The sequence below is a fragment of the Aspergillus ambiguus genome (genome assembly GCF_047715705.1).
Source record: "Aspergillus ambiguus strain CBS 117.58 unplaced genomic scaffold BDV59scaffold_49, whole genome shotgun sequence".
Taxonomy (NCBI): Eukaryota; Fungi; Ascomycota; class Eurotiomycetes; order Eurotiales; family Aspergillaceae; genus Aspergillus; species Aspergillus ambiguus.
The window spans coordinates 144,943-167,437 of record NW_027395562.1 but is presented as its reverse complement, the minus strand read 5'-3'; the positions used below and the strand labels follow the sequence as shown (position 1 = coordinate 167,437).

At 47.8% G+C, this 22,495-nt stretch overlaps 10 protein-coding genes across 10 annotated transcripts; 3 read left to right on the top strand and 7 right to left on the bottom strand.

Annotated features, from left to right (window-relative positions):
- Positions 1–57: 57 nt before the first annotated feature.
- BDV59DRAFT_210674 (glycoside hydrolase family 43 protein) lies at positions 58–1,804 on the top strand (the record flags this gene model as incomplete). The annotated part of the gene is made up of 4 exons (XM_073695651.1): positions 58–456; positions 515–971; positions 1,022–1,195; positions 1,248–1,804. The coding sequence occupies 4 exons, from the start codon at positions 58–60 to the stop codon at positions 1,802–1,804; spliced, it is 1,587 nt and encodes a 528-aa protein (XP_073543680.1).
- A 29-nt stretch (positions 1,805–1,833) lies between these two features.
- Positions 1,834–3,333, bottom strand: BDV59DRAFT_187753 (uncharacterized protein). The gene is made up of 2 exons (XM_073691279.1): positions 2,448–3,333; positions 1,834–2,396 (listed from the first exon to the last, which is right to left on the bottom strand). Exons 1-2 carry the CDS (start codon positions 3,241–3,243, stop codon positions 1,900–1,902), a joined length of 1,293 nt encoding a protein of 430 aa, XP_073543679.1. The 5' UTR covers positions 3,244–3,333; the 3' UTR covers positions 1,834–1,899.
- A 1,380-nt stretch (positions 3,334–4,713) lies between these two features.
- On the bottom strand, positions 4,714–5,744 carry BDV59DRAFT_205756 (oxidase ustYa family protein; the record flags this gene model as incomplete). Its single annotated transcript, XM_073694697.1, has 5 exons — positions 4,714–4,920; positions 4,981–5,091; positions 5,172–5,293; positions 5,348–5,473; positions 5,528–5,744. The coding sequence occupies 5 exons, from the start codon at positions 5,742–5,744 to the stop codon at positions 4,714–4,716; spliced, it is 783 nt and encodes a 260-aa protein (XP_073543678.1).
- A 1,842-nt stretch (positions 5,745–7,586) lies between these two features.
- Positions 7,587–9,073, bottom strand: BDV59DRAFT_210673 (MCT family MFS transporter; the record flags this gene model as incomplete). Its single annotated transcript, XM_073695650.1, has 5 exons — positions 7,587–7,752; positions 7,812–8,096; positions 8,146–8,241; positions 8,297–8,884; positions 8,937–9,073. 5 exons carry the CDS (start codon positions 9,071–9,073, stop codon positions 7,587–7,589), a joined length of 1,272 nt encoding a protein of 423 aa, XP_073543677.1.
- Positions 9,074–9,990: 917 nt separating this feature from the next.
- Positions 9,991–10,941, top strand: BDV59DRAFT_187751 (2-deoxyribose-5-phosphate aldolase). Its single transcript, XM_073691278.1, has one exon. It carries the CDS (start codon positions 10,072–10,074, stop codon positions 10,855–10,857), a length of 786 nt encoding a protein of 261 aa, XP_073543676.1. The 5' UTR covers positions 9,991–10,071; the 3' UTR covers positions 10,858–10,941.
- Positions 10,942–11,063: 122 nt separating this feature from the next.
- BDV59DRAFT_210671 (transcription factor domain-containing protein) lies at positions 11,064–13,721 on the bottom strand. Its single transcript, XM_073695649.1, has 4 exons — positions 13,640–13,721; positions 13,312–13,581; positions 11,324–13,262; positions 11,064–11,275 (listed from the first exon to the last, which is right to left on the bottom strand). The coding sequence occupies exons 1-4, from the start codon at positions 13,694–13,696 to the stop codon at positions 11,124–11,126; spliced, it is 2,418 nt and encodes an 805-aa protein (XP_073543675.1). The 5' UTR covers positions 13,697–13,721; the 3' UTR covers positions 11,064–11,123.
- Positions 13,722–13,967: 246 nt separating this feature from the next.
- On the bottom strand, positions 13,968–15,236 carry BDV59DRAFT_205754 (acyl-CoA dehydrogenase family protein; the record flags this gene model as incomplete). Its single annotated transcript, XM_073694696.1, has 2 exons — positions 13,968–14,977; positions 15,041–15,236. The coding sequence occupies 2 exons, from the start codon at positions 15,234–15,236 to the stop codon at positions 13,968–13,970; spliced, it is 1,206 nt and encodes a 401-aa protein (XP_073543674.1).
- Positions 15,237–16,061: 825 nt separating this feature from the next.
- BDV59DRAFT_205753 (uncharacterized protein) lies at positions 16,062–16,393 on the bottom strand (the record flags this gene model as incomplete). Its single annotated transcript, XM_073694695.1, has 2 exons — positions 16,062–16,249; positions 16,300–16,393. The coding sequence occupies 2 exons, from the start codon at positions 16,391–16,393 to the stop codon at positions 16,062–16,064; spliced, it is 282 nt and encodes a 93-aa protein (XP_073543673.1).
- Positions 16,394–16,984: 591 nt separating this feature from the next.
- On the top strand, positions 16,985–19,645 carry BDV59DRAFT_187746 (Zn(II)2Cys6 transcription factor). The gene is made up of 7 exons (XM_073691277.1): positions 16,985–17,211; positions 17,290–18,174; positions 18,223–18,289; positions 18,344–18,536; positions 18,586–18,766; positions 18,819–18,977; positions 19,024–19,645. The coding sequence occupies exons 1-7, from the start codon at positions 17,039–17,041 to the stop codon at positions 19,514–19,516; spliced, it is 2,151 nt and encodes a 716-aa protein (XP_073543672.1). The 5' UTR covers positions 16,985–17,038; the 3' UTR covers positions 19,517–19,645.
- A 514-nt stretch (positions 19,646–20,159) lies between these two features.
- On the bottom strand, positions 20,160–22,319 carry BDV59DRAFT_196133 (flavin-containing monooxygenase; the record flags this gene model as incomplete). The annotated part of the gene is made up of 5 exons (XM_073692674.1): positions 20,160–20,626; positions 20,687–21,351; positions 21,397–21,795; positions 21,854–22,042; positions 22,315–22,319. 5 exons carry the CDS (start codon positions 22,317–22,319, stop codon positions 20,160–20,162), a joined length of 1,725 nt encoding a protein of 574 aa, XP_073543671.1.
- Between the last annotated feature and the right edge of the window lie 176 nt (positions 22,320–22,495).

Sequence of the window (22,495 nt, the reverse complement as noted above, 5' to 3'; positions counted from 1 at the left end):
CAGATACTCCATAGAATCATCTGTATCCACCAAGTGGGAGCTTTCGTTTCGGCCCTCATGTACAATAATCCTATTATCGCCGGGTTCAACCCTGACCCATCAATCATTCGTGTTGATAATGACTATTTTCTCGTCACCTCCACATTTGAATATTTCCCTGGCGCCCCGATCTATCACAGCTCCGACCTGATCCGCTGGAACCTGATCGGTCATGCGCTGACTCGCTCCAGTCAGATACAAATTCATACTCCAGAACCCGGCGGTGGGGTATGGGCTACGACTCTGAGGTACCATGACGGGGTATTCTATATAACAGCTGCCAGTTTTGAGCGATATCGTCCCCAGAATGATGATCGTGTTTGGCCGCGAGGCTTTTACGTGAAGACAACCGATATCTGGAATTCAGACTCCTGGTCTGATCCAGTGTATTTCGATGAACTTGGGTTTGACCAGGATGTAGGTTCTCTGACTCCATTGTGAGCTGTACCTCTCTAATTGAAATATTCTATTAAAGTTATTCTGGGACGATGATGGCACAGTATATCTTTCATCGACGTATCGGAAACTCACTCGCACTCCTAATGCAAATTTGAAAGATTTCGCCGTCCATATCGTCACAGTCGATCTTGCCACTGGTAATTCCACTTCTGAGCCGAAGTTGATCCGCGAGTCCGCCTCTGGGGTGGCAGAGGGCTCACATATATTCAAACGCGGCAAATATTATTATCTCTTTACCGCTGAGGGCGGTACGGAGAGTGGCCACTGTGAATGGGTGTTTCGCAGTGAGACCAGCCCATTTGGACCGTGGGAGACAGGCCCGGATAATCCTCTATGGCGGAATGGAATAAACGATGAAGTCCAAAATACTGGCCATGCTGACATGGTGGAAGATCCTCAGGGAAGATGGTGGGCAGTACTTTTAGGTGTTCGCCCGGTGAAACGGGATGGGATCTGGGAGGAGTCAGTCTTTGGTATGTAATGTTTACTGCCGCCGTGTGGACTGTTTTAACCATGCTCACAGGACGCGAAACGTTCCTGGTCCCCGTAGAGTGGAGGAATGACTGGCCAATTTTCAATAACGGACAAAAAATCTCGCTACTTGGCGATAGCCCATATTTGTATGCCTTGGAATCCCCTATCGCTTGGAGGGACGACTTTTCCCAATCAGAGCTCCAGCTCGGCTGGTATCGGAAGAGTAAGACAGATAGAAATGCTACTGGTTACGCTACAAGTTCTAACCTTCATAGATACACCCCTGAAAGTCGACTACTCCCTCACAGAGCGCCCAGGATATCTGCGTCTGAAAGGAGGACCATATAATCTCTCTGTTCCCACTTGTCCAACGCTTTTCCTGCGCAAACAAACCCATCGACTCTGTACGTGGGAGACACAATTGTCATTTTTTCCATCATCTCTTCATGTGGAAGCTGGTACTGTTGTATGGTGGAACTACTTTACCTACAGCAGTATCGGCATTCGCCGTTCCCCCTCTCGGGTCGGGACTCGTGTGGTAAGATGGCGATCTGTAACTGGCGAATGTACAGACACCGAACTATCTAGTCTAGTACATGATGTCATTTTCGTTGTTGAATGTGGAGATCAGTACAGATTTGGGTTTAGAGAGGTTGGTGATGAGATGTCCAGCAGGGTGCGATGGATCGGGGAGACCAAGAACATTGCTTTTACCAATGCTCAACTACCAGTCGGAGCACCATTTACTGGGATGATGATGGGATTATACTCGTTTGGGGAGCGACAGCGGTGTTTAGTGCCCGCAGACTTTTCGTACGCTGAGTTCAGGTAATCGTTGGTGCATGGCAGGGGGAAAAAGACGCCTTCTTCAACATGATTACTATTTTCGACCTCGATAATAGCTTTAGCAAATTCAATCAAAATTTGTCAGTCCGAAAATCCCCAGGCTTTCAGATACTTCTCGAGCCCTTCCACTGCTTCCTTCCGGGCCTCTTGTATTTGTTCCAAGGAGCGAATCTTCAAAATATCGGGATCGAAAAGATGCCACGGCGCAATGTCCTGGATGAACCAATGCATCTGAGCTAGTGTTTCCGCACCATCAATCGTACAGGGGCGCAATGCATCCACCTGTTTGAGCTCCTCGTCCCATGCCTTCGCCAAACCCCATTGGATATCCCGCCCACTACCAAACATGGCTGGACCCTGACGCATGGGTTTGGAGTCAGGAAGAGATCCAGGAAACCCAGTAAGGATAGCCTGGCGTAGCTCTTCCGTCTCAGGATCATAGGGCGCTCCAAGCATGCCGGAAATGCTCCCGAAAGAAGAGAGGTACTCCACTAGAGGAACAGCAATCTGTGACAGACCATAGTCAATTACTGCAGTGAGGCGGAGGGTCTGGGGGTCGTATAAGGTCTTGATGAGTTCTAGGAACGGTTAGTCCTTCCACTGGGAGGCGAAGAAAGCTCAATACACACCAAGCCCACCATGAACAAATGTCGGTCGATCGCTTGTTAGTTGAGAAAGGCGGGAATCTACACCTTGAGCAACAAAAGCTTCCAATCGCCCCCTCAGTCTGCTATCCCTCCACCCACCGATATTCTCATGCCGATCGGTTGCCTCGAGTTGCCAGCCGAGGATACCCTTGTACAACTCTGCAATCGACTGGAAGGGACCACCTTTGCACTGAAAACTAGGCGGACCAGAGATTATTTGTCCGTCGGAGTCAAAGGCGCAGCCACCAAAACCCAGCACAGTATCAGGCAGTTTGTAGTCCTGGAATGCCTTGACTATTTTTGCCAGTTGGGCAAGGATGACCTTTTGCTTGTCGAAAGGTAGCGTAGAAAAATCGTCGGCCAGAACAGTGCCTTCTATGTATTCTTCCACAACCCACCCCGGGTTGCTAGGCTCGTCCGTGCCACGGTTCCAACCATGAACGCGGGGGACCAGTCCTGACATGCCAACGTGTGACAAGGCTCTCCGCGCCAGTTCCATGGAGGCGACTTTGTTTTCGGCCCGAGCACTCTCGTTGAACGTGTCAAAGGGACGGAAAAAGCGGAATATCAAACGTGCAGTGCCTGCGGGTATAGTCTCAGTACCAGGCTGGGGGGCGCCACTGTAAACCACAGGCGTCGTGGTCAGATTGGTAATCTTGACCTCAAATACATGATTACTGCGTCCATATCCACGCGACGTGACAGTGGCCTTTAGGCCAAAGTGCTCACGGAGAATATTTTTCGCCAGTGCCTGGTGATACGTTGCCGTGACGCTCATGGTTTGGGATAGTGTTATGGACGATAGAGAAGGTGGGGAAAGGTAAGATGGCAGGAAATATTGGTGATTACGTTGGAAGCTTGCTTGAGCTTGGAATTTAAGCTGTAAGCCATTGATTGCTGCCTATGCTTGATATCACCTCCGCCGTCATCTCAAACAAAGAAAATCCCTCAACCAAGCATTCTATCCCGGCCTGTACTCTATTTCTTTCTCCCAATCATGATCCAAGACCCATTTTTGGATGGCATTAAAATCGCGGCACATATGCCGATTGGAGAAACGAGGTTGTGGCGCTCTCCCCGGGCCCATGTCGTCAAAGACCACCAGCCCAACGTCACCCGCGCATTGAATCACCTGGCGAAGAAGATCAATGCAGTGATCGACGTGTGCTAGTATAACCTCCTCTGGGTCATCAAAAGCAAGGTAATCCGCATAATAATCCCGGTGAATGTATTTGCGTATGAGATTGACGCAGTGGAGCTGGTGGAACACTTCCACGGTTGCAAAGTACTTCTTTCCGATCCTTGTTGCATTTTCTTTTGATTCTCCAAGGGCATTCATTCCGCCTTCGTCAATCAGGATTAAATTCGCTATTTCAGGTGCTACTGTCAGCCATATGTTACACAGAGGTGGCTCGCATTATCGCGTCACGGTAAGACTTACTCTTCACCGCTCCCTCCCAAGCCGCATCTAGTTCTTGACGCAGTTCTCCTTGAAATGGAGATGGCTCATGTAAATCAGCCTGAAAGTGCGCGGTATGATATGTCACGGCTTCCCACAGTGGTGCTGGCCTGTCTGTCAGCTCTTCTCTCTCCAAGGTTATCAACGGGCCTGACAGTATAATCTTCGATATCCAAGATCATCGTACGGCTGCTTAACGATAACTGATGAAAGTGCAAAAATATACATTGATATGGCAAGCATAACAAAACAAAGTCCATATCGAATCCATTCTTGGCTAAGTCGCAGTGGAGAGGTGTGGGTAAACTTCCCGTTGCCAAGTTCGGAGTCCAATTCGAAGCTTGAACGCAAGGAAAGCATTTCTTCCTCAACAACGTTGTTCGTTTCAATTTCTGAGCTCATGATTGCAAGGAGAGGAATGTGTGATGAAAGACAGTCGGGGTTGCATACTTATGGGACTATTACTCAAGGTATATAGTGTGTCACCTTCAAGCTTTCTCACCGTTCGGTGGCTTGTGCTTGGTTTTGCCCAAGCATTGCATGGCTTATGCATAGCAAAATCTCTCATTGGATTCTTAGTTCAATAACAGCACATGGTGGCTCCCCATCTCTGCCACGCACAGGGGAAGTTTTAGGGGTGAGTAGAGGGCCTTGATGACATGATGTATGGGATCATCCGCTGACGAAATTTCCACAGCTCACTGCATTCAGCTAAACAGTCTTGAGTTACTCCATGCTGCCATGGATAGCCCTGCCATAGCCCACCCCCAAGGGGCGTAGAAATCTATATCATGGGGACATTTCATACCCTCCCCAGCCCAGAGGGTCGTCGGTCACGACAACATGTGGATCAAAATGAACCTGCAGCTGTCGAGCCAGAGCCCATTCACGAATGGCATTGAAATCCCGACAGGTGTGCACCACTTCAGCCACCTCTTTCGCCAACCCCTCCTTTGCGTCTCGCGTCCACGTCAGTGGTGTTATATCTGCGTTGCACTGTATTATCATCAGCTTATATCTGAGGTGAGATAATATCCGTAATGGAGTATGGCCTACCATTAGCCCCTGTCGGATTATGTCGACACAGTGGTCTAGATGTGTAATTCCTGTGTGGTCACTCTGGTCTGTCCAATCAACTTCACCGTAGAGGCCCTTGCGGACTTGATTCTAGCGCCAGTTAGGGTACATGGATGGTTTGATAGTAGAAAGAAACAGAAAGGATGGAGGAAAAAGAAAATTCAGCATACCAGACAATGAAGTTGATGGAAGACCGACAGCGAGATAATGTAATAGTCTGGATTCCCGGGAATAGGCAATGTTTTGTTCGCCATGCCTTTCGCTTCATCCGCAGAGATCTGGGTAATACCAACTGTGGATAATTCTAAATTAGAATTTCTTTTCATATAAATCACAGAAAGCGTACAGTTATACAATTCCGACCATAGAGCGTTGTTTAGTTCAGAGGGAGGGCCTTGGTAGGCAGTCGTTTGAGCGCCGAATGAGCTATCAAAAACTACATTCTTGTACTGAAGAACGTGCTGGGCAGGAGCTGTTTCTTATTAGTTTAGTCCTGGGTAGAAAGGAGGGAGTATCCACTACCCACAGTATAGTGAGTTGGAGTTCAGTCCTCTGGGGAAGGGTGCGCGAATGAAAAAGACCAAACCAAGATTCAAAATCAAAGACAAAGCGAGAATGGTCCACAATGCCCATGTAATAAATCGAGGCTGGGTCTTAGTTTGGTTCATCCATATGACGGTTCTTTCGCACATCTCCTCATCTGCAGTACGCAGTTGCGAGTATTTCATGGGTCGCGGGGCCATTTTCCTTGCCATAGATCAAGGAATGAACAAGGGAAATCATGGAAAGTCTTGATATGATTCCACTAGATGATGAGTGTTTGATTGAATATAATACTTTGGCATTTTATCCCGTGTGATATGGTGCATAGTTTCTTTTGAAACATCTATTAACAAGGAAAGTGGTTTTCTGACTGCTTCGTACGTCTGTCTGTATACGCTGTAGCTGCCACACATCATCACATTGCAGATGTTATCAGCTGAATATAGTGATTCTCATTAAGTATATTGTACCACGCTCAGTCGACACTAGATAGTGTCTTTCCTGGTTTGCGATAGTTCGGGAGTCTCACGGATCTCACCACATCTGGCGCTGCAACACACATTAGGGCTGATATTTGTGCAACTTCACATGTTGTGCTACATGCAATAAATATTAGTATACATCGGTATAGGTAATGTGACCCTGGTATGGACTACATTCCGATATTATGAACGTCAGTCATTAATATAATGAAGTATCACGCAAAATGATCTTGGGTGGGTATAAAAGGGAGGTTCGCATTGACAGTTCCAAGGCGTCTGGATTCAGCACGCTCCAATTTGCAGACCAGCTATCCTACAAAGCCTATTTTCAGAGTCGACTCACTTGGTTACAACCCTCCTGACTTCCTACGATGCGTTTCTATCAAGGATTAATTCTGCTGGGATTAGCTATCCCCTCAATCATAGCCGCACCCATTGAAGCACACGGTGATAGTCAGGTGCAAATCCCCTGCAGTATCAGCCCTGTACGATAGCTTACACACTTAGGATGACATTGCGAGCGTTGATAAGCACTCGACTCGCTCCAAGTGGTTTACCAAGTACCAGCCGACGGAAAGAAGAGATGTTGACGAAGACGAATCTGTCGATAAACACTCTACCCGGTCTCAGTGGTTTACAAAGTATTCTCCCGCTCTCGAGGCTCGGGATACAGATGACGCAAACTCCGTGGACAAGCACTCTACTAGATCTCAATGGTTTACTAAATACGCTCCTGTGGAGGAAAGGGACGATGCAGACGAATCTTCAGTAGATAAACACTCCACACGCTCTCAGTGGTTTACAAAGTATTCTACTGCACACGAGGCACGAGACGTCAATGATATGGGTTCGGTCGACAAACACTCTACTCGGACTCAGTGGTTTACAAAATATTCACCCGCACTAGAGGCTCGAGACACAGATGACACGGACTCAGTTGATAAACACTCTACCAGGTCTCAATGGTTTACGAAGTACTCGCCTGTTGACGAAAGAGACGTTGCGGGCGAATCTTCGGTTGACAAGCACTCCACACGCTCCCAGTGGTTTACCAAGTACGCCACTTCCAATGAGTGAGAAGGACATTTCACTGGATAATTTATTCACCACCAGCATGAACATAGGAGCTACAGAGCAGGATAGGAACGATGATGGACACTCGCTTTCAGATCCCTTAATATTTCCTACTCACTTTCAACAAGCGGGCTAGGGATTGTGTACTTCCACGCCTAGGATATTAGGATGTCAAACACAATATATTGTATATGAATAACTCGTTGCTCAGTAGAAGGACTTCCAGGTAGCGGATCCATTCCCAGGCGATTGGTGTAGTACTGTAAAGTCACCTTCCAACTGTAAAACACCGATGCCAACTTTAGCAACTTTGGAACAGTCGCCAGGAAAGCCAATGTGACACCCCAATCAGGAAATATATCACTATTTAAATCATCCCTGATTTCATTCCAGCTATCTAGTCTAGTCTAGCGGACCTAAATCAATCATCATTCACTTCCTTTTTGCTTGTACTTTTTGAGTAATTGGCCTCATACACAGCGTGTACTAAACTTTCCAAGTCTGTCTTATCTTAATTAAAAGATAGGTAGAGGCACCTATGCCTACTGAGCCCAGCAGACATATTGTCGACGCAAAAATCTGTAACCCGGAATAATCTGTGTTCCCCTGTCGGTTCAGAATAGCGCCCATAATAGGTAGGCCGGTCAAACAGCTAGCTCTAAATGTTAGCTCGTTGTTCCAGTTATATAGCCCTTGGACCAGAAACCATACCTGACAGAGATTACCAGCTGAAATGTGCCGAAGCGTTGCCCCAGTGTATTAAGATCACCAATCTTCGCCACACAGGGCATGACTATAGAAACCACTGTACCGCTGAAGAACCCATACACCAACGAGAATACGATGATTCCCGCATGTGAAGGATGGTAATTGAAAGGGAGCCAAAGGCAGAGCATTGATGCCCCCGTGCCCATGGCGCAAATAGTGAGAACATTGAAGTGCCCTACGCGGTCTCCAACATGAGGAGGTACAATTCGCCCTACGATAGAGCTCGCACTACCGGCCAATATTTAGTACTCGATGTTATCTTTCTGGGATGACTTACTTTAAAATAGAGATCAAGTAAAGGGCAAGGCTCGGAGAGAACCCGGAATTGATAGCCATGCTACTGAGATAGTCGAATGGCGCCCACAGACCCCACCTGATGAGACAAGTCAGAAACATATTCAAGTCTGGCAGAGGACGGTGGAAGTCACATAGTAAGATATGAACCAATTGTATATAAAGCAAAAGGCTTTTGCTTGAATAGCCTCATGTCAATCCAGGCAACGTCGCCGCTCCACTTACGTCTGGGTAAGCGAGAGCGAACCAGGACACATGCCACGACTAGAAGAATTCCGATAAATAGTGCCGCGTATCGGACAGCACCAAAAAACCCAACCTCTTCCATAGTCCGGTTGAGAAATAGAGGAAATATCACTCCCCCTAAGCTACTTCCGCTTGTCGCAATTCCTGTTGCTAGACCTCGTCGACGGACGAACCACTGTCCCACACAGACCATAGCGGTAGTGAAGACGCCGCCAGCTCCAATGCCAAAACAGAGCCCTTGTGCCAAGAATATCTGGTAGTATTCATCTGCCAAGCTGGTCATGCATAGACCCAGGATGCAGAGAATACTACACGGGTAGAGGACTGGAGCAGGACCGTATGCGTCAATGACTCTTCCATAAAGAGGCCCGGGAGCCCACATAAGTGCGACCTGGATAGCAAAGATCCACGAGATATCTGATGGGGAGTATTCTTTTAGAAAGGTCTCTTGATAGGTGGTCTGAAAGACGCCGATGCTGGTTGTTTTATCAGCGATTTGGTCATGAATTTTTTTTATCAATAACCTACGCATTTAGGAAGCCGAATGAGCAGAAGAGGCAGAGAAATGCTCCCACAACACACAGCCATCCCCTGATACCCTCTTCTGGTGGCAATGTATCTTCTGTTGTGGTATGAGGCGTTTCTATTTCTGTTGTTTCACCCATCTTTGATCTTGTATATGTTGTTCGAAGCCGCTCATTACCGTCCGTGCAGAGAAGACCAACAAAAAGCTAACCTTTGAGGAGCTTCTTTTTTTTCCTCACCGCAGGACTCATTGGCTAACAGATAGGGGTTTGTCAGCTTTTCGGAGTCGCCCGCTGCGAAAACGACCAGGGCGAAGATCCTCCGGACTAAAATACAAGCTTTGGAATCATTGGAGCAATACTCGGATAACTCCGCACGGTCGCTTCAGACTAGCATCCTCTTTACTCAACAGATCACAAAACGTATTTGGACCTGCCTAAAGCCTTTCCGTAACATTCGGAAGAAGACTAGATATGTCTGGCAATGGTATGTCTGCGCGTTCTGGGTGTTTTGGTTGTGGATGTCACCACTGTTCCTCTAACTAGTTACCTACTTTGAATTATGCATCTATGAGGTACAGTGCAGCGGTCACTAGCAGAGGTTATCATCTCATTTAAGAGCTATATAATATAATTTAATTCAAGACGTTCCATGCTCTCTTTTCGTCTGTGTAAGATGAGAGAGGGCCAGAATATATTTTCGAAGCAATGTTATTGCAATTCATAATAATTCAACATATATTACTTGACCGATAAATAGGACTGGAGAGTAATTTCTGTTACTTTCCCATTTTTCATGACCATGATATCTCTTTCGAGCTTGACTCTAGAACGTCGTTATAATCAAAATGAATGGTGTTCGCCAAAATACAAGCTCCGATTGGATAGAGGGCCAGCCCGCCGGAGATTTTCAGTTGGATCTTCCGGTGGACAAAAATACCGCATCCGTTAAGTTACCCGTTGGAAGTGAGTCCCCAAAGGGAAACCTTTCCGGACATCCATCTACCATATAAAGACCTCGGATCGGACGCGAGTGGCTAACTGTCGTGCATTCAAGTATTCTGCAATACATACTGTGTACCAAGGCAATATATCTTAATTTCTTTGTTTTGTGTTTTGAAACAAATTATAAAGGCACAATGTCCCTCAATACCATCACCGTCTCCTTACATCAGCTCGCCAAGATGATCGATCACTCTTTGTTGCACCCAACGATGACCGATGCCGATATCATCGCGGGCTTGAAGATTGCTAGGGAGAGTAACGTCGCCACTGCTTGCGTGAAACCGTATTTGATTCCCCTGGCCTTGAAGGAACTGGCGGGATCCGATGTGGTTGTTTGCCCAGTCATCGGATTTCCCCACGGAAACAGCACCACAGAAATAAAGGTTGCTGAGGCCACTGCAGCTGCCAAAGCAGGGGGCAAAGAGATTGATATGGTCATCAATATTGGAAAGGCTCTCGGGGGTGACTGGGATTATGTGGCTGACGAGATCCGGGAAATTAATGCTGCGGTCACGGCTCACGGCGCCATCTTGAAGGTAATCTTCGAAAATGATTACCTTCAATCTGAGCATATTATACGACTATGTCAAATATGTACCCAGGTTGACGTGGCCTTCGTCAAGACCTCAACAGGTTACGGTTTCGTCAAGCAAAATGATGGGTCATATAACTATCGGGGTGCAACTGTGAAAGATTTAAAGTTAATGCGCGATTCGTCTGGAGATAAGGTGCAAATAAAAGCGGCTGGTGGGGTCCGGACACTAGATGACTTGCTGCATGTTATGTCCCTTGGAGTCACCCGCATTGGTGCAACTGCCACTGTTGCTATTTTGGAGGAGGCGAAGAAACGTGGGATCGGGAATGAACCCGTTGAAGTCTCGTTCAAGCCCATGAGCGATGGTGACAGTGGCGCCTACTGAAGCGAAAGATTTTCGATAGTGTTACTCAGCGCTATGCGTAACCAGTATTCTATTGCTTCGCATACAGAATACAAAATCCAGCACGTACCATCCTCCATGCGAACTCAAATATAGACTATCATGACCAGCCATGACTGTGGTACGGTATAGTGACCCAAGGACGGCCACAATAACCCAGAGTCCGCAAATCACAAAGGCCAACAATAGCCATATTCTTACTTGATGGCAGCTTGCGTCCACGCAGATCCGTTCCATCATCGCTCTGCCTATTCATTCAACATAGGCCCCTCGAACAGTGACGCATTATCCAGGCCCCATATCCAAGTCTGTTCAAGCATGGGGAATCCTTCATGGGCCAGGTGAGCAGATGAAACACCATGTCGACTGAAAGTTGATGGCGGAGCGCATGTTAACAAAGCTTGAGCTTTTGTTAGTCATGTGATGAGTTTGCAGACAATTGTCATACCTTGGTCAAAGTCATAAAGTGCGTCCGACAGGGCGGTATCTTCAATATATTGAAAAGAGGAACCCGGTTCGTCTATATGAGATGCGATGTCGCCAGGAAGGGAGGTATTAGAGGGTAGATGAGATTCCGCATTCCATGTTAGATTCTCCCTTCTGCCGGAACGCAAGCGAGGGTCGTCTGGACCATTCTGCGTAGGCATGTTTTCGGCAGAGGAATGATCTGCACCAGACACTACATGAGATTGTATTTGAGATTCTCTGAGTGATTGTGATGGTTCAGACAGGTCAAGCATTGTATTCAGCTCTTTCTCCATCACAAGTTTTGTCAGACGTTTCAGAATTTCTAGCCCTTGCGCCGCAAGAACACATCTGGTCTTCAACTTTTCTTGTATACCCATAATCTGATGCAGACCTACCTTGGCCTCCAGAGACTGAGGCGACAAGGGGGACATACTACTTAGTATGGCTAGTAGCACTCCCGCGGCAAATGTATGGATACTGACAAATGCAGCCGCGTATGTTGCGCTTACGAGATCCACCATTGGACTGTGAATTAGTTCAGAGATCTGCAGAGCGGATTGACGGCATATTTCCAGTGAATTATGAAACGGGTCAGCGGGGAACATTCCTGAAGGATTAGATTGGGAGCTGGAGGGAGAGGCTGAAACAAGTTTATACGATAAGAGCGGGCGATGAACCAAGATGCGCGCATTTTCATAAGCCAATTTTAGAGCCAGTGCTTGGAGTTCAAAGATGTGGTTTTCGAAGCGTGGCCCTGCCGCTCCAATGTCATGGTCCAGTTCATCTGCAGAGGAATATGCCATGGTTCTATCGCGAATTTGGCCCCACTCAAGTTTAGTCGGTAGCTCAGAATGCCAATTTAACAGCCTGGTATCCAACCCAGTGACTTTGGGAATAATTCCTTGTAGGTTGGTGGAAGAATGCAACACTTTTGTTTCTTCTGCGGGGCCACCAATCCCGTACAGCTCAGACAAAGCTTCTTTGGTGAGGACAGATAGCTTCGACATGTAATATTTGTACGACAGCAAAGTCACATCACACCTCAGAGGCTCGTCAAAGGAAGTAGGTGGATGGGATCTCTCCTCCTTGGCCGAAGGGTCCAATGGCTCCACATCATAATCGGAATCCTTGATCGAATGAGGGTATCCGTAAGTCATTGAGGAGAAGGTCTCGATCTCGTAAATTGCCCACCAACTACGCTTTCGAGCCTCGTTCATGATTCGAAAATGCCCCGATGGACCAGCTGAGTTGAATAATTGGCTTTTCATTCGCCGGTGCAGATTGAGGGCCTGAGCTACCCGTAGACCACATCCGCATACGGGCGACGCAAGTCTTGGGGTACCGTGGTATAGGTAATACGTGCCTAGCAAAATACACGTCTGGACAGCCTCCAGAGACCCGAGCGAGACAATATCGAGTAGCTTTGTTTTGATAGAAGATAGTATACGCTGTTTAAGCGGCTCCGGTTTAATGCCCATATCTAACAAACGTCGACGGCGATGGTCTCCTATGTACTGCAGGCCAATACCAATGACCATCAGGAATGTGCTCATAAACGCATTATTATCAATAGGGCTTCGTGGCAGCGAACCAGACGATGCGTATAGCGTTGGCCATCGCCTGCGGAATTCATCCTGGTGGAAGATGAGCATGAACCAGTGTACTCGGTCAAAATAAGTGTCCACAAGAAGAGCCGCAGCATTGTAATCCGGTAGCAACTCTGCTAATTCGGACACGACTGAGCGAGAACTGTGCGCCAATGGTCGCATATTAGAGGCGGAGGCTCTAAGAGGTTTTGGCCTGGAGGCACTCGCTGCCGTGGCTCTCGTGCATTCCTCACGGACACTATCCCATTCGGGGCTTCCACCTGGAATAGCATTGGTGGCTGAAATGCTGGACGAATTATGAAGAAGGAAGGCCTTCGATTATTTAGTTTGCGGAATTGACGGCAAGTAATGGAAACCTTACGCCATCTACCAGTGACATCGTTGAGCTCGAGTTCCAAGACGAATCAATCATGGAGGAACTAGTCACTGGTTCTGCACTTGCCGCTATCTCGCCTCCCTCAGGGGGAGTCAGTTGCGTCTGATCGTCAGGAAAATTTTTGCGACTGCGTTTTGACGATCGTTCGGCTATTGTCGAACGGGGCTGTTGATAAACCCTCCATCGGGAGTCTGGACATGGTTGACATGTAATACCTGCGCGCTCACATAAGGTGCAGGGGCGGTTTATATCACACTGGCAATGGGCATTAGAATGCTGGAGGTATATACGTTACACAATTTGTATTTATTACCTTGAGTTTTTGCCGCCTACATCGTTGGCAGGCATTGGGAACTTTGCTATTCACCATAACTGGGGCTGTCTCCCTCTTTTAGCATTTTCAATTGGTGTGGAATATGTTTTCGGGCCTCTCCACGTATGCCTAAGGTTGCTATTTCGGAAGAGTATTTTTCCAGAGTACATTTGTGCCTTATATATCAGGCATAAAGCCGCGTAAAAGTATCTATCCCGGTAGAAGGGCAGGTGGGACTGATGATGCCATTCAGATGGTCTAGTAGTCTAAGGCAGAAAATGCATGTTCCTTTCTATCACTAATATGTACAACACCCTACATGCAAAACTCAATAACTGCGCGGCAACTGAAGTACCTTCTCGCTCACGTAGTTCAGAATCATCTCTCGGCTGACAGGAGCAATTCGAGGCACCAGGCATTCGCGCAGATATCTCTCCACATCGTACTCCATCGCATAGCCCATGCCCCCGTGGCTCAAGACGGCTCGCTCGCAGGCCGTGAAGGCCGCCTCGGCAGCAAGGTATTTGGCACTGTTGCAGGCGACACCAATGGAATGAAGAGGGATAGAGTCGTCGGTTTTTGAGGCATCATATAGCCTAGCGGCATGGTAGGTGGCAAGCTTGGCCGCTTCGAGCTTCATGTAGGCATCGGCCAAGGGATGCGCAATGCCTTGGTTCTGGCCGATGGGCCGGCCGAAAACAACACGATCGTTGGCGTATTGAGCCGCGCGCTCGAGAGCGGCATATCCCAAACCCAAAGCTTCACCAGCAAGTAGACAACGCTCGGCATTCATTCCGTGTAGGATGATGCGGAAACCTTCCCCTTCTTGTCCGATGAGGGTGCTCTTGGGGATTTGGTAGTTGTCAAACCACACCTCATTTGCATCCACCGCGCGACCGCCCATCTTTTTAATTTTCCGCATATCCAGGCCGGAGGCGTCGCGATCGATATCGATACAGAATAGCGACAGACCCTGTGTTGATTTCTTCACTTCCTCCAAGGGGGTCGTCCGGGCGAGGAGGATCATCTTCGACGCAACCTGTGCGCAAGTGATCCATATCTTCTGACCAGACACTGAATACGAATCTTGAGTCGGGTTCATTTTCGCAAGCGTCTTCAGCTTGAGGGTCTCGAGGCCGGTGTTGGGTTCGGTGACGCCGAAGCATGTTCTCCACGTGCCGTTGATAATCTTGGGAATTGTTTCTTCCAGTTGTTGTCTCGTACCGAACTTGGCGAGCGGCTGGGTGGCATACACATTGGCATGAATAGATTGAGCACCAGCCATTCCAGCTCCTGATTGCGTGATTGTCTGCATCATCATAGTGGCTTCGGAGATGCCTGGGCGGTTGATTAGGGTTAATGCACGTATCGTATAAGAAAATCACGGTCAGAAGCACTCACCAAGTCCTGCACCACCAAGTTCCTCAGGAAGAGCAATTCCAAGCCATCCATCCTTGGCCAGCGCGGCGTGAAATTCTTTAGGGTCTTGTTCCTTCTGGTCGTGTTCTTGCCAGTATGTGTTGGGGAACCGCGAGCAAATAGCAGAGATTGCGTCGCGGACAGTCAATTGCTCCTCAGTAAAGCCAGTAAGCTCCATGAGAGGTCGTCTCGCAGTGGTGGAAAAGCGCGATACTCTCGACTTTGACGATCTGGCCGGCCATGCTGGGGAGGTTATAGGTGAAATGCGCGGGCGCATATAGCCAATGGCCGGACGCAGCCGGGAACAAAGATTCCGTTTAGTATATATGTGAGACATTGTAAGGCAGCTGGTTCTAGCGGGATGTACTGACTGGTAAGACCCAGAAACGAACAGTGGAAGGAGTTGAGTTCAGTTATATCGTGCATTGGTGGAGAGCTCTCCTTGCATATAGCCGCGCATATGCCCGCTGAATAACCGTGCCGCACCGAGGTCCATCCGAACTCCAACTCCATGTTCTTCAGTGATATAAATATCGTTTCGATCGTAAATATTAAGATATATAAGTACCGTTATTTAATGGCTTGTAGTTATTAGATGGGTACTAAGACTTTAAGGAGTATATTTCCTGCCTTCCTACCGCTAGACATGATGTCGAAAATAATGGTAGGAGAAGAGAATATTCTGCAACGTATAATGAGGCTGCGAATGCGTTGCATCTTATACAAGCTTCTGCAGAAAAGCTGTTTCAAAGAGGGCTGACTATCTATCAAACTAGATCAAAGGAAGCGCAGATACCATTCTAGAAGTAACATGATCTGAAACAAACAACTCGACCGCATTAATTGTCGAGGAGGATCATAATATCATAAGATGGGACATTTCCCTATAGCGCCCCCTGCGCAGTCAAAGCCGGCCTTGCATTGAAGAGGATTTATCCCGTGACTTGAGCAGTTGGTAAACTAGAAAACCACCGTCAGTTCAGTATTCACGAGAATCCATAGGCTAAACTACCTTCTCAATACAATCATAGGAATGGTTGGTAATGGTAACACACCATACCCAGCGGAAGGTCTTTATCCCAAACTGCCAGGCTAGCTTGGCGAGTGCCCAGAGGAATGACGGCGACCTTTTTTCTAGCCACATATCGGGATCTTCATCGATCTCAATTCCATCTGGGCCAAAGATCTTGACTGGTGACTCATTAGTTGGCGTTTTGTCAGTTCCGTATATGCAACAATACCTCCATCGTCGTCAGCAACGATGGTCCCCTCGTATTCCCCGTCGGCGAACACATCTAGTTGGTCACGATCGTCCTCGAGTTTATAGAAGGACATGTTACCAAAAGGAGTCGATATCACATCGTCTGTCTGATAAGGGAGAACAAACCGCGGATGGACTTGCGAAGCACTCGTTAGGTAACTCAACATTGTGATGAGCACAGCCGTCAAAAAGATAAATGAAGGCATTTTGGGCAGGTAATGCAAGGCTTGGTTGTAGAGGCGAGATGGTAGGTATGTTGGAGATTTACTCGAATGGCTTTTAGGGTGATATTAAATGCTTCCTATCATCATATGGCGTACAACTGATGTATGCAATTTAGGAAAAGATGATGCTATATTGAACTATATAGTTGGTCATTGGGGACCATGGATACAGAGGCCCGTCCAAGGTCAGATGTAAGGAAGCCTCGATGTCGACGTAGGATGCAACATATTGATGCATCGGCGAGCATGATTCCGAATGTCAGTTGCACCCTGATACTTCAATTATGAGCCCAAGATATCCACGTAGCCAGCCTTACCCGATTGGGTTATCGGTTATTTGTGTGCACGTGACCATCACAAAAAGCCGACTTCCCCGCATTTCACATATAGCCGATTTCCCGCATAAACTGCAGCGAACAACGGCTTCTTCCTCCATGCATCCTCTGGACGATCACCCACGTCGACCATCTCACGATTGCCTCCAGGTATTGCCATATGATGTCTCCAGAGGCTGATTCCGGCCACAGGCCGATGAGGACTCGGGCCCGTCAGGCTTGTATCCACTGTAACCGGCGCCGCATCCGATGTAATGTGCTTGAGATGCGTCCCTGTCAAAATTGTCGAACTATGAATGTCCCCTGCGAAGTGGGGGTCTCTAAACGAGGGAAGTAAGTGTTTTTCATTATTGACTTGGCTATGGGGCCTGTGGACCATTGTATTTAAGCAATGCCAACGAGATCGTATAGGTATCCCCGCAAAAAGTCTCTTCGGCATAACGACACCAATGCCGCTTCGGCACACGAAGGGGCTGCTCGACAGTCGTCATCCATCTTGGAGTCGCCCATTGCTCCGAACCCCGGTTTTTCTCCTCCATGTGATAGCTTGCATGCCCAATCAGAAGCTTCCCAAGCTGCGCAACAGATCCTGCAATTGCGGCATCCCGGCGGCGTGCCATCGGCTCAGCACGTTAGCCCGAGGCCTGCATGGGTAACTTCCCAGGACCCCGCCGATGCTGCCCAACAAACCGTCTTTCTTGGGGAGTCAAGTCCTCTCACATGTGTCATTGATGAAGGTCGTCGATCTCCCGAGAAGGGATCTGCCAGCGCCATGCAGAGGGCCCGCCTGCATTACCCAATTCCAGAAAGGCTGGATGCGAATAGTTCCCGGGATGAGGCAGTTCATGCGCATAAAGCCAAGATGGAAATGAATTTGAGTTCAGATGGAGCATTTTCGTATCCACCGAGTGATACCTGCAGGAAGCTTCTCAATGCCTACTTCGTTTGGTTCCATCCATGTTTCCCAATACTTGATCGCCATTCAATCCAGCAGTCGTATGCATCTGGCACCATATCACCCCTTCTCCTGCAGTCTATGTTATTTATCGGCGTGAGTCTCTGTACTGATGCCGTCTTTGCCCAAACGGAATTCACAGTCCGGTACCGAGCCAAATTTCTATTCTACAGCCGTGCAAAAGCGATATACGATGCGGATTGGGAATCAAACAAGACGGTCAAATTGCAATCACTGTTCATGTTGAGCTTTTGGCGAGGAGGCCCTTCAGAAGAGCGGGACACCAGGTTTTGGCTGGGAATCGCAATCAGCCTGGCTCAAAAACGTGGAATGCATGTGATGTTAGTTTTAGTGCCCCTTTTACCCAAACCTCTGCTGACACCCACTAGGTCGAAATTTTCGTTCCAGTCGGCAGAGGAAGAGAGGCTATGGAAACGAATATGGTGGGCTTTATACGTAAGACTTCCTACATATATGTCACATAATATGGCAGAGGGTAATAGAAGCCAGATTCGTGACCAACAAAGCGCGGCGGCTCTTGGTCTACCGCCTCGAATTCGGGACGAGGATTGCGATGTGGCTATGCTTCAACCAGATGACATACGTGAATATGAAGGAAGCGAAGAGGGGGCAGAAACATTTGACGCCCAAACAACTGAGGACATCTTCTACCCAGTCGAAATGGCAAAGCTTGCAAAATTGCGTAAGTTGCCTTTTCATGCTAGCATCAGGTCTTTTGCTCACCAGATTAGTACGCGCGATTGTGTCCACTCAATACCTTCCGATGCAATCTGCTGTCGACCCCTCGTCTCGGGATGCGATGCACAGACAACTTTGTGATTGGGAACAGGCGCTTCCACATGAGTTGAAGCTGGACAATGCAGAATCGCCACGAGCTTTGTTTCTCGCTGGACTACTTCATATGACCCACAGGTTCGCTCTTTCTTTCCCCTTCCAAGCATATCAAAGCTAACCGGCGAATAAGTAATCTTTACATACTGCTATATAGATCTCTGTTCCTTCGCCCTTCGAGTGCCCATATGGAGAGGTTAGGCCGAATGGCACTAGAAGCTGCCACAAAGAGCACAAGGATCATTGAAGACATGCTGTCACATAATCTTGTACAGCATGGGCCGACGCATCTGTAAGTTGAGTCTCCGCTATCAGAATATGACATGCTTACAAACTAGGATCACTCACGCCTTTTCCACTCTGTGCATACACACCATTCATTGCCGTCGAACAACTGGCACGACGCGAAAGCTCGCAGAACATCGTGCAAGACTCTCCCTCCTTGGCCTACAAGAACTACAAAAATCCTGGGATCTAGAGAATTGGGTCCTAGATCTATTTTTTCGTTGCCTGGATGATGGGACTGCTCGTACCCTGCGCCTAAATGATGTACTTACATCCTCTCAAATCTCATCACAGCAAGAAAACAACGGCGCTGTCGACCATAGCAATAACAATGATGCTACCACACCTAATACGACCATCGCAGTCCCAGACCCAGATCCATATCTGGCTATGCTGACTCCGACTCTCTCGAATATGTATACAGATTTAGAGACTCCGGGTGATTTGTTCGGACTGTTCAATTTTGCTGATAATCTGTCCGACGTGCCACCAACTCAAGATTCACTCAATCTACAGAACCTGGAATCACTGTACCGATTTCTTTAGTTGGGGTCGGATATATCCAGGCGCAGGATTCAGTATTGCACCGCAATACATTTGATAAATCTTAAATCTCATGAGGAACGGCATGATGATGTTGATAAGGTCCTCTATTCCACCACGCTGCAACGAGAGAACAGGATAATATTATAAACAGTCCTAGACAAATATAATGTAACTATATATAAGATGACGTGCCATAATGCCATGTATTTATGTAAAATAACACGGCTTATTTCTAGACCAGCTAGGACGAAGCAATCAAAAATCATTCAATAAATTTGGTCGACATAAAGAAACTGGACACAGATCTGACCGCTGCCAACTTTACGTCGAAAAAAGTAAAAAAAGGCTCAAAAGCACTAGCGGGATGACAAGGTACATTGTACGGCGAGATTTGTTTCTACTTCGTCTTAGTATCCTAGACTAAATTGTAGCGTAGTAAGAGATAACCAACCTGTGGTGTTTCCACCGGTGGAAGTGAGATATGTGCAGTCAAAATCGGGCTGGTATACCCAGGCAGCCACTGTCCAGCATTAGTATTACCCCTAGTCCTCGTCTCTCACGTCTCGTCATTCTATCTGGTGAGACAGCCAGGGGTGTCATCCCCGGTTTCTCCATGTAAAATGCATTCATTGCCAATCAGCCTTCAAATCTTGGACGCGGACGCAAAAACACTAAAGGTCGACTCCTGTGACGTTTTCGTGCCAGATTTGTTAAGAATACGCAGTCTTTTACTGCGACTCATGTACTCGCCATCGTCCTTGTCGCGAATATAATAGCCCCAGTCTGCGGTTGGGTCAACTTCGGTCTGGCTATAGCCATTTCCCAGCCAGTCGAAGCGATTGCCTTGATACCGAACGTTCCAGTCGTCCCAACGGACCTCATCCATTGCTTCCATATAGTGCAGGGTTGAACCAGGCCACAATGCAGTGACAGGGCCATCGGCTGTTGGCTTGTACCAGGAACGGCAAGCATCGGTCCAAACCGTCCTCTTCATGAATCGATCCTTGAATGCGATAAAATCCTTGACAGCCTCATGCTGTGGGGAAAATGAAGAGATGTTGTGGGTTTGGTAGCGATCAATTAGTCTCATCATGTAGTCAGCTTGACTTTCTATTGTCTCCGGGTTAGTCGGACGTTCGGAAAATGAATGGCATATATACAGCTACCTACCAACAGCAGAGAGAACTGGCCCATTCCCAATCGGGCTATTGGGGCCAAGGAACATCAAGTAGTTGGGGAAGCCTGCAGCAGCGATTCCAAAGTACGACTGCGGTTCATCTTTCCACTTATCCTGGAGGTTCTCGCCATCGTAACCCAGGATTGGGAAACGAGGCTTGAAGCTTGTGTCGAATCCGGTGGCACAGATCAGCACGTCAACGGGGTATTCTTGGCCATCGTCGCAGAGACAGCCGCTCTCGGTGATTCGGTCGATATTCCCGTACACGACCTTGACGTTATCTGCAACAAGAGACTCAAGATATCCAGGGCCCGGAGTTATTCGACGACATCCAACAGACCAGTCAGGTATCAAAAGGTTAGAAAGCTCGGGGCGTTGGAGCTTTTCCTTCATTTGCTCGATCATGTAATTTTTGGTTTCCTGTTGGGTCTGCGTATTACGAAGGAACGTTGAAAACTGGCCGTTCATGCCACTCTCAATCTCCTTTCGATACTCCGTTAGATGGTTTGGCTGACTTTTAAAGGTGCGTTTTTCCTCATCAGTAAAGACATGTTGCTCCATGCCGGGTACTGGGGAGACCCATGTAGGCTCTCGGATGAACGTGGTGACTTTCTTGACGTATGGCTGAATAGCAGGGAGAACTTGAATTCCAGATGATCTGACTTGTCAGGTACTGCATGATTACTGGGTGGGAGTAACATACCCGTTGCCAATCAAACCGACATGTTTGCCCTCTAGATTGAGGGTCTCGTCCCAATTGGCAGTATGCACAATCTTGCCTCTGTATTGGTCTAAGCCTGGTATTTCGGGCCATTTCCATGAATTCAATACACCACCGGCATTGATGAGAATGTCACATGTATCGTCAAATTCCTCCTGTGTGCCCAAATTACGTATTTTCACATTATATGTACTTTGAGACGGATTCCAGGTAGCATGGATGACCTGGTGGTCGAGCCGACAGTACCGCCTCAAGCCATATTTCCGCGAGAAGTTGTCGAAGTAATTGAAGATCTCTTTGCTGCTGGCATATGTAGCTGACCAGTCGGTCTTTGGCTCAAAAGACCAAGTATAATTGTGCGATGGGACATCGCAGGCACAACTGGTTACCTAGGTGTTATTATCACGTCGTTTACCCGATAGGTAAGCATCATACATACCCTGGATACTTATTCTCCCACCATGTCCCCGCAACTTCAGAGTTTTTTTCGTATATGGTCAACGAGAAGTTGGAAAAGCTGCGTTGTAGCTTATACGCAAAAAGAAGTCCAGAAGCACCGGCACCAATGCAAATGACGCGGAACTGGCGCTCCGTGTGGATAGGCCGGCTAAGGCGGTCCATACTGGTACTAAATGGCGAGTCAATGGTATGACAAGTCTGCGGAAAACTGCGCTAGTGGCAGAAAACATTATTTCAAACATTCATCCGAGGTATTCTTATACCCATGGCTGGAGTTCCGGGTCTCTTTTCTTGCGGGGTCGGATAACGATAGCCTGGGGAGGCTGTTATTTCCCATTAGTAAGTGGCAGGACACTCCGTACTACCATGCCCCGTATAAGGCAAGATAACAAAACCTTTGAGTTTTCGATCGTAGTTGAACCTTTCCTGGCCAATTTTGACACCATGTTTGACGATTTCCCGGTCGAGAACAAGATTGTGCTGGTCACTGGGGGTGGATCTGGTAAGATCCCTTTCCTCGTCGTAGCAGCAGGAGGTCTTCCTTGGACCAGGAGGAAGAAAGATTGACTCAAGTGGCCTCGCTATTTAGGTATTGGGTTGAAGTTTTGCCGTTTGGCTTGCT

What these genes read in the sequence shown, in the direction of transcription:
- BDV59DRAFT_187751 (XM_073691278.1), top strand. Translation starts at nt 10,072, where the DNA reads ATGTCCCTCAATACCATCACCGTCTCCTTACATCAGCTCGCCAAGATG.
- BDV59DRAFT_187753 (XM_073691279.1), bottom strand. Translation starts at nt 3,243, where the DNA reads ATGAGCGTCACGGCAACGTATCACCAGGCACTGGCGAAAAATATTCTC. An exon ending in ATTTGTTCATGGTGGGCTTG is followed by an intron (nt 2,397 to 2,447) that starts GTGTGTATTGAG and finishes AACCGTTCCTAG; the next exon opens with AACTCATCAAGACCTTATAC.
- BDV59DRAFT_210671 (XM_073695649.1), bottom strand. Translation starts at nt 13,696, where the DNA reads ATGGTGAATAGCAAAGTTCCCAATGCCTGCCAACGATGTAGGCGGCAA. An exon ending in GTAGGCGGCAAAAACTCAAG is followed by an intron (nt 13,582 to 13,639) that starts GTAATAAATACA and finishes GCCCATTGCCAG; the next exon opens with TGTGATATAAACCGCCCCTG. An exon ending in ACTTTATGACTTTGACCAAG is followed by an intron (nt 11,276 to 11,323) that starts GTATGACAATTG and finishes CAAAAGCTCAAG; the next exon opens with CTTTGTTAACATGCGCTCCG.
- BDV59DRAFT_187746 (XM_073691277.1), top strand. Translation starts at nt 17,039, where the DNA reads ATGATGTCTCCAGAGGCTGATTCCGGCCACAGGCCGATGAGGACTCGG. An exon ending in GAATATGGTGGGCTTTATAC is followed by an intron (nt 18,290 to 18,343) that starts GTAAGACTTCCT and finishes AATAGAAGCCAG; the next exon opens with ATTCGTGACCAACAAAGCGC. An exon ending in CTACTTCATATGACCCACAG is followed by an intron (nt 18,767 to 18,818) that starts GTTCGCTCTTTC and finishes CCGGCGAATAAG; the next exon opens with TAATCTTTACATACTGCTAT.